This window comes from Callospermophilus lateralis, chromosome 2 (assembly GCF_048772815.1).
Source record: "Callospermophilus lateralis isolate mCalLat2 chromosome 2, mCalLat2.hap1, whole genome shotgun sequence".
NCBI lineage: Eukaryota > Metazoa > Chordata > Mammalia > Rodentia > Sciuridae > Callospermophilus > Callospermophilus lateralis.
The window spans coordinates 17,703,723-17,716,834 of NC_135306.1; the positions used below are offsets into that span (position 1 = coordinate 17,703,723).

Sequence of the window (13,112 nt, forward strand, 5' to 3'; positions counted from 1 at the left end):
TTAGGGAAATTTCCCAGAAATCCAGATACGTCCAGAGGGGTTTTCTTTCTCTTCCTTATTTCCTTCTCTTTCCCTGGCCTTTAAAACTAAATAAATAAACAAAGACAAAACAAAACAAAATCTTCCCTGCTTCCTTGGCTTCTTTCTGACCCTGAAATGACCCCTGGTCCACTGGCTTCTTGCAGGTTTTTGAAATAAGCTCTCTGGAATGGTGTGGGCACAGCTTAGAGCCCAGGTTCCAGGGCTGGCCCAAATACTTGGAGGCCTACCCAGAGCTCTCCAGGGTAGACTGGATATGAGGGAGTGCAACAGGATTGCTCAGTGCTAACAGGGAGTTCTTAGCCCCAGCTCGAGTGCAGGGCCTGCTCACGCAGTGTCATGCAATATCTTGCTCTGTCTGTAAGGTTTCTTTGTTCTTATTGTATAGGAAGAAAGTGGGGTCTCTAAGAGAAGTACTAAAAGGTAGAGAAAACTGCTTCCTCTTTCCTGGTCAGTGAGTGGTGGAACAGGGTTCAAACCTTGCTGCCAGATCTGGAGTTGGGCCATTTCCCCTGACCATGGCCCAAGCAGAGGGGAGGTGCAAGTGACCACTCACTTGAACCTTTACCCAGGACAGCTTCTCAGCAGGTAGGACCCCTTTCCTCAACTGCCTCCCCACTCCTGAATCTGATAGAAAACTTTCTGATTCCCGTTCCCACGGGGATCTTCTCCGGAGGTTGTGCAGGGCATATGTCACCACAGGGAGGTCTCACGGGCAATGATTAGGGGGTGAGCAGCAATGGGCTGGGATTCTGAAACCTGGCTACTCAGTCCCAACTTGATGTGTGACCTGCAATCCCTTGGTGCCTCTCTAGGGATCTCAGGTGCTGACATGGGTGATGGGGAAATTTCCAGAGTCTTTCGAGGATCACATGTGATGCCTAAGGTTTCCATCAAAGGGAAGCCACTGAGGGAAGGCTTTGCCATTGATCCTTGTCCCCTTATCAGCCACATCCAGGTTTCTCTGGACATACAACTACAGCTTGATGGGGGCCATGGGCACACCCAACGGTGAAGAAGCAAGAAAGTGAAAAACGGAAGGAAGAGGTCACTCCAAGCTGTGGTCCTCACAACCACCCTGGACAGGTAGGAAGCAGGTACCGGGGCAACCAAGCCCTGGGGAACAGGCTTGCCTAGATCGTGGCTCTGATCTTTGGTATCAAGCAGCTGCACGCTGATGGTCTCTTGTTTTTGGTCCCCATAATATGTCCCATCGGTCACCAGGTGGACAATGACAGCCGCAGCAACCATTGGCTGAGAGTAATATGCCTGAAATGGAGAAGACACAAGAAGGTCACTTGTGTGCTCAGGCATAGGGGAGGGAGGCAGCCACACTGGGGTGGGTTTGAGGAGAATCTCCATCCATGTCTGCAACTGGACTCTTCATTGGGGCCTCAGACAGAAAGCAGAAGGCAAACAACAAAACAGTGAGGAGCACTGGCTCTGAGGTCAGCTTTAGTCTTGGCTCTGCTCCTTCCAAGCTGTGTGACATTGAGTGGATAGCTGGGCCACTCTGGGCTCAAATTCCCTCATTCCTAGTTAATGGATTTAAAAAAAAAACACAGCTACATCACAGAGTCACTGAGATGCTACCAAGACCATAGGAATAAAGTGTCTAGCACAGGCCCTGGTACACAACCAAAACACACAAAACCACACCATGCTTATTACAATCCATCACTCATTCATGTCAGCCTCCATACTGGGCCACAAGGAGATCAAGTTACATAAGACATGGCCCTTGCAATTCTGGGATCCATGATGTTTAAAGTAGGTCAGTGACACATAAATCAACATCAATACAATCCACCAATCCACAGTCAGGAAGATTGCTACAGAGCGTCCTGTAGTGGATGTCATCCAACAAGTGACCAAACTCATGCAGAAGAAAGAAAAGAGTCACTGATTTCTGTGGAGATCAGTAAAGTCTTCATGGTAGAAAAGTTGATTTTAAAAGGTCTTGAATAACAAATAAAAGGTTTAGGCAGATAAAAGGTATCCAAATGCCCCTTGAGTGTAAAGGTTGAGTGGGGGTGTTCTATGACATTAAGGGATTCCACTTCAGGAAGCACCTCAGAACCAAGTGTTTTGTTTCCTGTCCTATTAATTAATAGCCTCCTGGGGGGATGAGCTGTGTCCAGAAAGGCTCCTCATGAGGCTCAGTGCTTCCTGGGTGCCAGTGATGGAGATGACAGGGCTCCCGAGACTCAGGCTTACCTGCAACCAGAAAGTGGTCTGAGCCAGCTGGGAGTATGGATAGCTGATGGTGCAAGGGTACCAGGCATGCTGGGAGATTCCCTCACTGAGATCTATCACTTTGGTTCGACACACCTGGAAAAAGGTAAAGAAGAAAAATAATGTTTTGAGGGTCTTGAAAGTTCAGTTTGATTCAATTTAACAATCCTTTACTATCCATCAATTTTGTTCTTGATTCTCCAAGAGAAAGCAGGGATATATAGACAAGCATGTGCCCCAGGAGCTTACGTTCTAATATTGAGGTCATTCTCGGTGCTGTGAAACTATGGTGGTAGTGATATAGAAATCCCCTCAGGGACAAATCTTGGAGGAGTTGACTTCAAGTTGAGCTGGGAAAGGCATTGAAGGTAGAAGGAACAGAAGCAAAGGTTCAGAGGAAAGTAAAAACCCAGAGTGCTTAGGTTGTAATAGGGTATATTACTATACACAGACTGCACTGTGAGAGATTTGATCTCAGAGTCTCAAATGTCAAGAAGGTTATCTTAGAACAAATCTGTGAATTATGCTCAGAGCCATAATAACAAAGCAAAGACTATAAGAATGAGCCCAGGCTTCATCAAAGAAAATCAATTCCCCCTCTCTCTCTCTCTCTCTCTCTCTCTCTCTCTCTCTCTCTCTCATTCTTAATAATAGATAACACCAAAAGGATGTTAAAAGAAAAGAGGAACATTTATACATAAACGGAATTGTTTAAACTTAGGAGTTTCCTGCATATCATAATGTTTTATTTAAGAAAAAAACTTCACTGCTCTGCTTCAAAAATATCAAAAACTATTAAAACTTGCTTACTCTCAAAGTTTCCCTCACCCTGGGTCTAGGATTCAGTTGGTCCTGGGAAGACAATATTAGTTCTCCAAATATCACTGGCAACTTCTTAAGAAGCTTAAAGGTGCCAAGAATTAATATCATTTATTCATACATCCAAATGTTCTTAAATGAAAAAAAATTATTATAATGCCATTTATAAAAGTCACATAAAGCAAAACTATATATTCCCAAGGATTCATATGAATTGAATGTAGCATAGAAAAATCTACATCAAATTCAGGGTGGTTATCAAGGGCGGGGAAAAGTGATGGAAGTTGGGAACAAATGGGATTTAACTTATCTATATTGTTATTTCTCTTGCAGAGACAGGTCAAGAGGAAAAAAGAAAATATTCCTATGGTTGTCAGAAGTTCATACACTTGGCATATATAATGCATATACCTAGTAAGTATAGGCATTTTGATTTACATTCTTCCATGTAATTTTATGAATTAAAAGAACTCCAAAATGTTGTCATAAAGCCACAAAAAACATGAGCATCAACTCCCCTACCAATGTGTTTGTATCCAGTGGGCGCCAATGAACTAGACTAGATCTGAATCTTGTCACCCTGTCTTGTTCTTGGCACCACCAAAGGCTCCTTCCAACATGCTGAATATCCCATCTATAAATCTGTTAAAACGCAAAGGCTCCTCTGTCCATCACTAGTTCATATGATGCTGGCTTCCAGGAGCTCTCAGAAAACATCAAGTCACAGTCCTTTTTACATCAGTGAGATGCTACTGGATGCCGCCCTAACACAGACGGCTGCATTGTGACCTAACACTGCAAACACCAGTGCTTTCCTTCTTCAAAAACCATTTTGGAGTAAATTGGTATTTATAGCAAAGTTGCAAAGAAAATACATGAGCTCCTCCTACGCTTCACCCAGCTTCTCTTCATCATAACATTTTCATCCATTCACTCTCAAGACCTCAAGCAGAAGTTAAGATAGGTGGCTTAATCAGCTTTGGAGAATCACACAATGTCACCCAGAAAGTTCTGTAGTGGAGAGAGCTGGCTTTGAATTCAGGAGACCTGGTTCTGGTCTGTGCTTGCTCAAAATATGAGGTGTCATTATATAAAGCCACTTGCATCTTTGGACCTCAGTTAAGCTTGCACAGTTGGATGCTGCAGTAGTCACAGACTGGCAAAGTGTCTTCAGTGGATCCCTAGGACTCATGGAGATGGCATCCTGGGCTCAGGACCCGGAGAGGTCAGCTTGGTTCCTGCTCTACTGTTACAACCAGACCATCTCCTCTCCTCTGTTTGATATACAGAGCTGACTCAAAAAATATTAAAACTTAGAACTGTTGAAGCTTCCCTCAGCCTGGCTGTAGGATTCAGTGGGTCCTGGGAAGACAATGGTAGTTTCCTGAATATCACTGGTAAGTTCTTATGGAGCCCAAAGGTTCCAAGAGTCAACTATTCCACGGTCTGGGAATCAGGCATGGATTCAGTTGTTCAAATATCTAGAAGCTTAATTCCAAGGAAGCTAAGGACAAAACACAGCCACTTTAATAGACTGGAAGACATTTTCAAGTTTATTTATTTTTCTCAAAAACAACCAAGACTGGGCTTAGGCAGAACTGCCAGTGGATTGTGTTACACTTTACAAGAGTGCGAGAGTTTGCATAAACTATCTATGGCATTTGAAATCCAGGCCAGCAATTCGACATGTATCATTTTGGAATGCTTTTCCCTTGTGTTCTTAGCTGCCTGTCTCCCAGCAGAGTGTGGCAGAGCCCATCTCTGAGCGCCAGGCTGGGGTCTTATCTCTGCATCTAAAGCATTCACGGTCAGAGAATTTGCCAACATGAACAAAGCCGTCTTATTGCTTAAATACGATTTCCTCTTATCTCGTCAGCTCTATCAGCACTAGACAGGGCTTTAGAGGAATATGCCTCTGTTTTTTTTTTTTTTTTTCTTCTGTTTTTCTATTTAGTTGTGTGTTTTTTTCAGGCTGGCTACAATCCTGACCAGGGACAGTCAAAGCAGATCAGAGAGGAATAAACAAATCCAGCCAAACCTTTGCCCAAATCATCTCTGTTTCTGGGGAGGTGGAGGGAGGCTGGGGGCAAAGGGAGAGGTGAGCAACCATAAGCCTCCTGCTCTTACTGATATTGCATAAATATGCTCATCAACAGCCATTTATTGACAGCCTATAGACATGCCCAGCTCTGGAGTGCTCAGGAAAGAGAGAGCCTTGCTGAAGTCACAAGGTTGGCTACTGTGGAAGGTGTGACCCCCAGGGGACCGAGACTCTGGGGATGCTCTGTTTTTATTGACCCACTTTTTCGCACCTTCCAGAAAAGCAAATCCAACTCCACCAAGCATTGCTGACCAAGAAAGATTTCTGTGGGGGAACAAATAGGAGAGTCACATCACACATCATTGTAGATTTTATGCCCTCCCAGCCATCACCCCAAGTTCCTCAACTCTCCACTCGTCCTCTCCTCGACCTGTTTCTCCAGTGATGCTGACTCTAGGCCTTCATGCCTCCCAATCTCCTACCAATCCCAGTCTGCACATCTCCTGGATCTCCTACAGAGCCATCCTGTTCTCCCTCCTGTTCTCCAAACTTGCACCCCAAATCCTAAAGATGCTGAGGTTCTTCCCAGCCATGCAGCTTCAGGGATGTTGGTGCACGAAATGTCGTAACCTGTGTTCATCTCTGTCACACTCGCATGAACAAGCATTCCTTTATATCACGGGCAGGATTTTCATTTCCTGGGGAAGATGAGGAAGGGATTCTTCAGAGCTGAAATGTTCTATATTTCCCACTGCCTTGTTCATTGCTGCATTATTCCTAACAACTAAGATGTGATGATAAACCACCTGTCCATCAACAGATGCATGGATGAAGAAAATGGTGTATGTTTGAAACAGAATGTTACTCATCCTCATAGGGTACAGTGGCACACACCTGTAATCTCAGTGACTCTGGAGGCTGAGGCAAGAGGATCACAGGTTCAAGGCCAGCCTCAGCAAGTTAATGAGAACTTGTTTCAAATTTTTTTTAAAAAGGGGGTTGCAGATGTAGCTCCACACTAAAGCACTCCTGGATTTCAATCCTCATCCGAAAGGGGAAAAATAAAGCCAATCATCCTTAAAAAGAGAAGGAAATTCTGCTGCTGACAACAAGAAGAAGGAAATTTTGGGATATTACAGTCACAAAAGGACAAATACTGCATGATTCCATCTATATGTGGTACCTAAAACCGTCCAACCCATAGAATCAAAGATGGAATTAGTGGCTGCCAGGGTCTGGCAGCGGGGATAAATGGGGAGATGCTCATCAAAGGTCATAAAAGTTTAGTTAAACAAGACAAGTTAGTTCTAGAGATCTGCTGTTTGCATTTTACCTGTAGTTACCAATAAAACATTGTTTACTTAAATATTTATTAAGAGGGTCGATCTCCTGTAGTGCTCTTACCACAAGAAAACACAATTTTGAAAACCAGCCAGTATTATTTTGAGGGACTCAAATATTGTTATATGGTGAATGAACGAAGGAATGAATACATTAATAAAGAACAATCAAGTAAAGGCAAAAATGTAACGGAGCTAGGCAAAGAGCAACTGCGGTTGGTTGGACTGGCAAACACCCTCACAGGTCCCCTCAGGGTTGGAGGAGAGATCACGCAGTGTCTTCTTGGTTACTTCATGGACAGATAATTCACTGCCATTCACAAACAGCTTAATTTACCTCTGCACAGTCCTTTGCAATCGTCATAGGGAGAGACGCCTGCCTGCACTTTCTTGTACTCTGTCCTCTACGTAACAATGTGTGAACTTTCTTGTTTTATAGTTTCATAGTTAGAGGGGTCTTGGATAGTTTATCCACTGAAACCATTTCCTTTTCAGAGGTCAAAAGAGGAGAGGTATCATGCAGAATGTCACGCACTAGTAAGCATAAAGTTGTTACAGAAATGCAAAATTTTCTCTCAGAATGAGCACATTTTTCTCATCTATGCCCTGCACCTTTTCTTCTTTTTTTTTTTTTTTTTAAACCAAGGATTGAACCCAGGGCGCTTAACCACTGAGCCACCTTTCTAGGCCTTTTTATTTTTTTCATTTTGAGACAGGGTCTTACAAAGCTACATAGCGCCTCACTAAGTTGCTGAGACTGGCCTTGAACTTGCAATCCTCCTGCCTCAACCTATTGAGCTGCTGGGATTACAGGTGTGTACCACCCTGCCCTGCTGTCCTACACCTCTTGACCTTGCCTTTGCTGTGCAGAACCCAGTAAGATTTGTCCTTCTTCCCCCCAAAAATCTAGGCAGCCATAACAGAAATCAGTGTTGGGGTTCACATCTTTGCCTTTGCACCTGTAGAAATCAAGGGGCATTTCACTGTTCTCCTCCTCTTTAGCCGAATGTCTCGGACTCTCCAGCATCTTAAGTAATGTCTGAGTTTACTTCAAATAAGCCCAGTGGGATGTAGGAGACCTGGGTTAGTACCAGCTGTGTTACTTATGAGATGGGCATTTCTCTGGCCCACAGTTTCCTCATTTGTAAAATTCAGTGGTTGTGCTGGATGAACTCTAAAGGCCCCAGAAGCTTAAGAATGCACAGTACTAATAATCACCTTGGGTTGCATAGTCACAAAAATTAGATCTTCACAGTTACTCTATAAGGTTGAAGTCTTTGCCCCCTATTTGTGATGAGAAGAATGAGGCCCACAGGTTTTGAATGACCCTTTTAAGATCACAGGTCCACTTATATATTGGAGCCAGGAAGTAGACTGTGATCCCTGACTCCTCATTCTGGGCCAGTCACAAGACCGATGCCTGGGCTTTGCTGAAGCCTTGGGTTCCTCTGGTGGACAAGAGGGGACCACTTGCCACTTTCCAGTGGCAGTCACCTACATTCGCTGCCTGCTGTAAGCTGAGAAACTAATCCTATTGCCCTGCTACTCATCAATCCCTCATGGCCGCCTTGTCCACAGGATGGAAAGTTCCTGAGACACAGCTGACAGAGGCTGTTGAAGGCTGGGTTCAGCCACTTCCACCAACTTCATCACCAGTCCCTTTCCTTCCCACCCACCAGGCAGACATCACACGAGCCTCGGGTGCTTCCTTCTCCCTGGACAGCTCACTCTCCCACACCACAGACCCCCCCATCCCGGATGCTGTGCCCAGACACATACCAATGTCCTGCACTGTCCGTCCCGTGAAATACTACACACACATCAAAGGCAGTCTCAAATGTCACCCCTCCTCTGCTCACCCCCGGACAGAATCAATTGCTCTCCCTACGTGACCATATAGTTCTGTATATATGCCTCAGTCACGGCACTTGTCAAGTTAGATTATGGTTGTTTGGAGTCCAGTCTATCCCTTTAAAGTCTGATGATTTCCAAGGTGAGGACCATGTTTTATGTATTCTCAAATAAATCCAAGCAGCCTTCCCAGCACAGAGGAAATCATAGGTGGCCAGTGGATATTGCAACAGCAGCAATGGCCACATATATGGAGTGGCTGCTTCATCCTGGACACGATTTTAAAGAATCTGCATCTGCTAAATCATGCAATCCTCACAAGAAGCCCGTGAGGTAGGTACGGTTATGATAACCGCTTTATAAATAAAGAAATCGAGGCCCTGTCACTTTGCCGAAGGTCATACAATTAGTTGGTGGTAGAACCAGGATTCGAAGCCAGGTACAAACTCAGCCCACTCTGAACCATGTACATTAACTTTTTTTTTTTTTTTTTTTAGATACTAGGAATTGAACCCAGAGCATTCTAGCAATGAGCTTCAACCCCAGTCCTTTATATTTTTTATTAAGAGACAGGATCTCACTAAGGTGTTCAAGCTGGCCTTGAACTTGTGATCCTCCTGTCGGACTCCTGAGCTGCTGGGATCAGAGGTGTGTGCCACTGTGCCTGGATGAAGAAAAATGTGTAAAAAACCTGCCCCCACCCCCAGGGCTGCTGTGAGGATCCATCAAAGTGAACAGATGAATATTTGTGCCAGGTGGATCTTAAATCCCAGCCACAGAGGAGACAGTCTCAGAATTTCTCCTTGTTGCCTTTTCCCGGGGCTCCTAAAACAGAAGCTGCTTCAACAGACCAAAGCAGGTCTTTATAGGGCTGCCGTGGGGTGGAGCCAGAGGATGGGGGGAGCCCCAGATTGCCAGGCAGGGGGCCGGCCTCCTGAAACTGACTCAATTGCTCACTTCTCTGACCCCCCATCACCCTTCTCACTCCTAGAAAGACAGAGGAAGACAAATTCATCTCCAAAGGGTTCTGCCAGGTTTTGATTTCTAGCCTCTTCCAAGTGAATGCCACCGAAGAGAACACTGAATCAAACGAAGGGTAATACAAACACACAAACAAAACCACCCTACCAGGCGAACATCCTGTCAACCTCTGAGACTCACGGGTCTTACGTCTCTGACACTCTGGAACAGAGGGATGATTTCCCAGCCACCTTCTCTGGCAAAGACAACCCCAGAGTGACATAGAATTTTACTGCAGTCATTCCAGCAACGTGTTTTCTGGTTTGTTTTCTTTCCTTCATCATTTTGTACTTGCAATTTCACACTGACAAAGAGTTGTGGAAATTCTTTGCCCAGAGGTTTGGTTGTCTGAGCTGGGAATGTCCTCAGAAATCCTGATCCCAAACATCACACACTCAACAGATGGGAAAATAGAGTCCCATTCAACAGAGGTGACAGACCAGCCTGAAAACATGCAGTTATCCCTATGGCCTTTGCCATGGGCCAGAATGGCTGGTGGTGAGTCGGGGTATACAGTCTACAGAAGCAGAGGGCTCTGTGGCTCCAGGGCCTGGGGACTTTCGTCCGGTCCATGCACTACCCCACCCGCCTCCAAATCCCCCTCCTTTGCAGAAGACTGCTTTCAATTAGAGGAGTTAACGATGTCTTGCTTTCAAAGGGTTTTTTAAATCCAGTTTATCTTCCACCCACACACGATGTACACAAAGGCGGGGAGACGGAGGGACAACAGGGGAGTGGGGGTTCTGGTATTTTCCCACCCAGGGAAACGCCATGAGGTTTCTATTGAATTTTGATTTCACAGATTTCCATGCTTTTTGTCAATCAGGGGAAGCAGGAGGTGCTCCTAAGCCTCTAGCTCACCCTCGCCAGTGTCATTTCTCCATCCTGAGGAAACTGCGAGGGACCTGGAGAACAAGCAAGGGGAAGGAGTAGAGGGGAAGGAGTAAAGAGGAAGGCGTGTGGGGAGGCAGACTGACAGGAATGCTCCATGTGACTGCACGAGTCAGTCACACACACACACACACACACACACACACACACACACACACACACAGAGTCGGGCAGTGTTTCCCAATATTTCTCTTTAGACCACATCTCAACCTCAGGCTTGCAGTTCCAATGCCAAGTTATTTCCTCAAGAATTGAAACATTGCAATAGAGGCAGAGTCATTCCTTGATATAAACCACCAAGAGATCGGGGCCCTAAAGACTGCAGGAAGGAAACCTACCAGGAGGCAGGCAGCCCATCAGGCCACGGCTATAAAGGGCTCGGGAAACAGGGACACGGTGGACTAGGTGAAATAAAACTGCCTCCATAAACCTGGCTTAGCTCCCTCCTCTGTGCTCCCCCGGGGGACCACCAAGCACCGAGTCTTAAAGCTGGTTGACCAGTACAGGGTGCTGACTGGGTGTGACATCTTCTCTCCTCCATGAGCGCTCCTATGAGAATAAATATTTTTATCTCCATTTGCAGTCAGTTCGCCAAAGCCTAGGAGTCATACCCAAGGTCATGTGGCTCAACGTCCACTCTCTTCCGTCCCTATGACTTGCCTTCCCACCCAGACTTGGTCCAACCCTTTGTGTCCCCACCGCATTGTGGCTTCTTGTCTGGCCTTCTGTCTCTCCCTGTGTGAGCTTCAAGAACAGTGGCCAGGCCTGATTTATCTCCCCTTTTCATCAGGGTCCAATGCAGGTCACCAGCGGGGCTCACCCAGTGCTGCCAGTGTTGGACTCGTGTGGCTTTTTCAAGGCAATGTGCAGAGTCTACGGGGGATGCGGGGGATTTAGGACCCCAGATCCCCACAGGCTTGGGCCAGGGTGTAGAGATGATGACAATAAGCAGTTGGTTCAGGGAAGGCACCAGGAGGCCCAGGATTTATTCCTAAGCATCAAAGGCATTGCATCCAGACAGTGGTCCACCACCCTAGGCCAACGTGGGCTTGATGTGCAATAACTAGGATGCTGATGATAAAAATTGTATTCACAGTGATTCCTCTAATGAGTCTCACGTACTGCAGAGTGGGTTTACGTCTGTTATGTCTTTTAATCCTAAAACTGCCCTGCGAGAAAGCTGTCAGCAGGACCCCTTCTTCCCAGATAGGAAACTGAGGCTAATGGCTGGTAGGATGTGCCGTGCCCTGGGGCCTGAGGCAAAGCATCGCATCAACACTGCCACTCTCCTGTCCCTGCTCAGGACAGTCATCAACAATCACACCCGCATCCCTTCCCCGTTCGTGCTGGCTTCTACTCCATCTCAGAACACGCCAAGGGGACCCACTCACAAGTGGTCATAACTGGCCTGGGAAATCAATGCTATTTGCAACTGAACTTTCCCATTAGCTTATCAAGGGCAAGACTGAGGGCTTGCTTGTTACATCTTCAGTATGAACTCAGAGGAAGACTCAAAGTAGGCACAGAACAGATATCAGTTGCTTCCAAGAACAAACTAACAACAAGATGAAATGCTTATTGCCATTTCATCTCAATGAATGCAAACAACGAACAAATGCAACCCAAATGTTCCAACCCCAGATTCAGGGCTCCATCCACTGCCTTCAGAGTACGGTAGACCTTTCCTACTGGGGTCTTCTCCGTTCCTGTGTCCATTCCAACTTGTCTCCTCTGTTCTTTATTCCAAATTGACTTAGTAAACATATGCACTTTAAAGGCAATCAAGGGTTAATTTGATAGAAAATACAACATGTGCGCGCGCGCGAACACACACACACACACACACACACACACATACACCCCTTGAATCCCCTCCTCCAACCTCCTTTTTACACACTTAATAACAATGGTGGAAAAAAAGGAGGGAGGGGGAGCCAGGCTTTCTTTCACCGACCATTAGAAACAATTATCACTTTCCCCAGGCCTCCAGAGCAGCTTCCCCTGTGATGCTTGTCTTAAAGAGATAGAGGGGTGGGGGAGGGGTGGATTGCCTTTCTTTCAATTTGAGGATTTATTATTTGGCATGCACAGACAATCAGGCAAAGAAGCATTTCCTGTGTAGTAGGGTGGGTGTGCAGAGCAGAGAGATACCTTCTTCCTCCCTCCTGGAGCTTTGGAAATAGCAGCAGATCTCAGGGTCTCTACCCAGGAGACACTTGCAGATCCAAGACCTTGGCATTGGATACCCTCCAGCCCTGGGGCTCAGATCTGGGCTGATTAGCACTCATTGTCCCCAGGGATCTGTCCATACCACAGTACGCATTTCACACTCCCTAGAGGTCTAATACCCTCCAGGCCCGCACCTTCTGGCAAATATGAAATCCTATGATTTGTGGGATGTAAACCCTGGCCAACTCAAATGGCCTTCAATGGGAGGAGAGTATAGAACTGGTTGAAGACATCCCTGTTCTACAGCATGCTCACTATCACTTCTACAGGTTGTAACGACATTTCTTAGAGGAGAAAAAGTCCCCGTAGAGTCAGTTCCCAGGAACTGCACATTCAATGACTTAATTTCATGGATAGAGGTCTGGGATTCCTGATGGACTGAAACTGAGTATCTCAACCTTCTTCTAAGGGCCAAGCTTATGTTGGAATCCAAGAAAGTATCCATGAGGGTGGCAAAGGCAAAGTGTTTTCTGTGCCCTCACCTATGGATCAGTATCTCTGTTCCAAGTACAGATTTCCCCACAGTCCTGGAAACCGGGATCGCCAGTCTGCTCCGCGTTTGACTTGCAGATACAGAGGCTGGGGCTCCGAAGGGATAAATAGCTTGCCAAGACTACCCCTTGCCTGGAGTGGGTGGTGAAGTCTGG

General features: G+C 46.0%; 1 protein-coding gene across 1 annotated transcript in view; it reads right to left on the reverse strand.

Moving 5' to 3' along the window:
- Positions 1–13,112, reverse strand: part of Pappa (pappalysin 1) — a 226,608-nt gene that overhangs the window by 61,594 nt on the left and 151,902 nt on the right. The window contains exons 11-12 of the mRNA XM_076843159.2: positions 2,257–2,370; positions 1,173–1,308 (exon numbers count right to left, since the gene is read on the reverse strand). Coding sequence (XP_076699274.2) covers positions 1,173–1,308; positions 2,257–2,370 — 250 coding nt within the window. The remainder of the gene's footprint in view (positions 1–1,172; positions 1,309–2,256; positions 2,371–13,112) is intronic.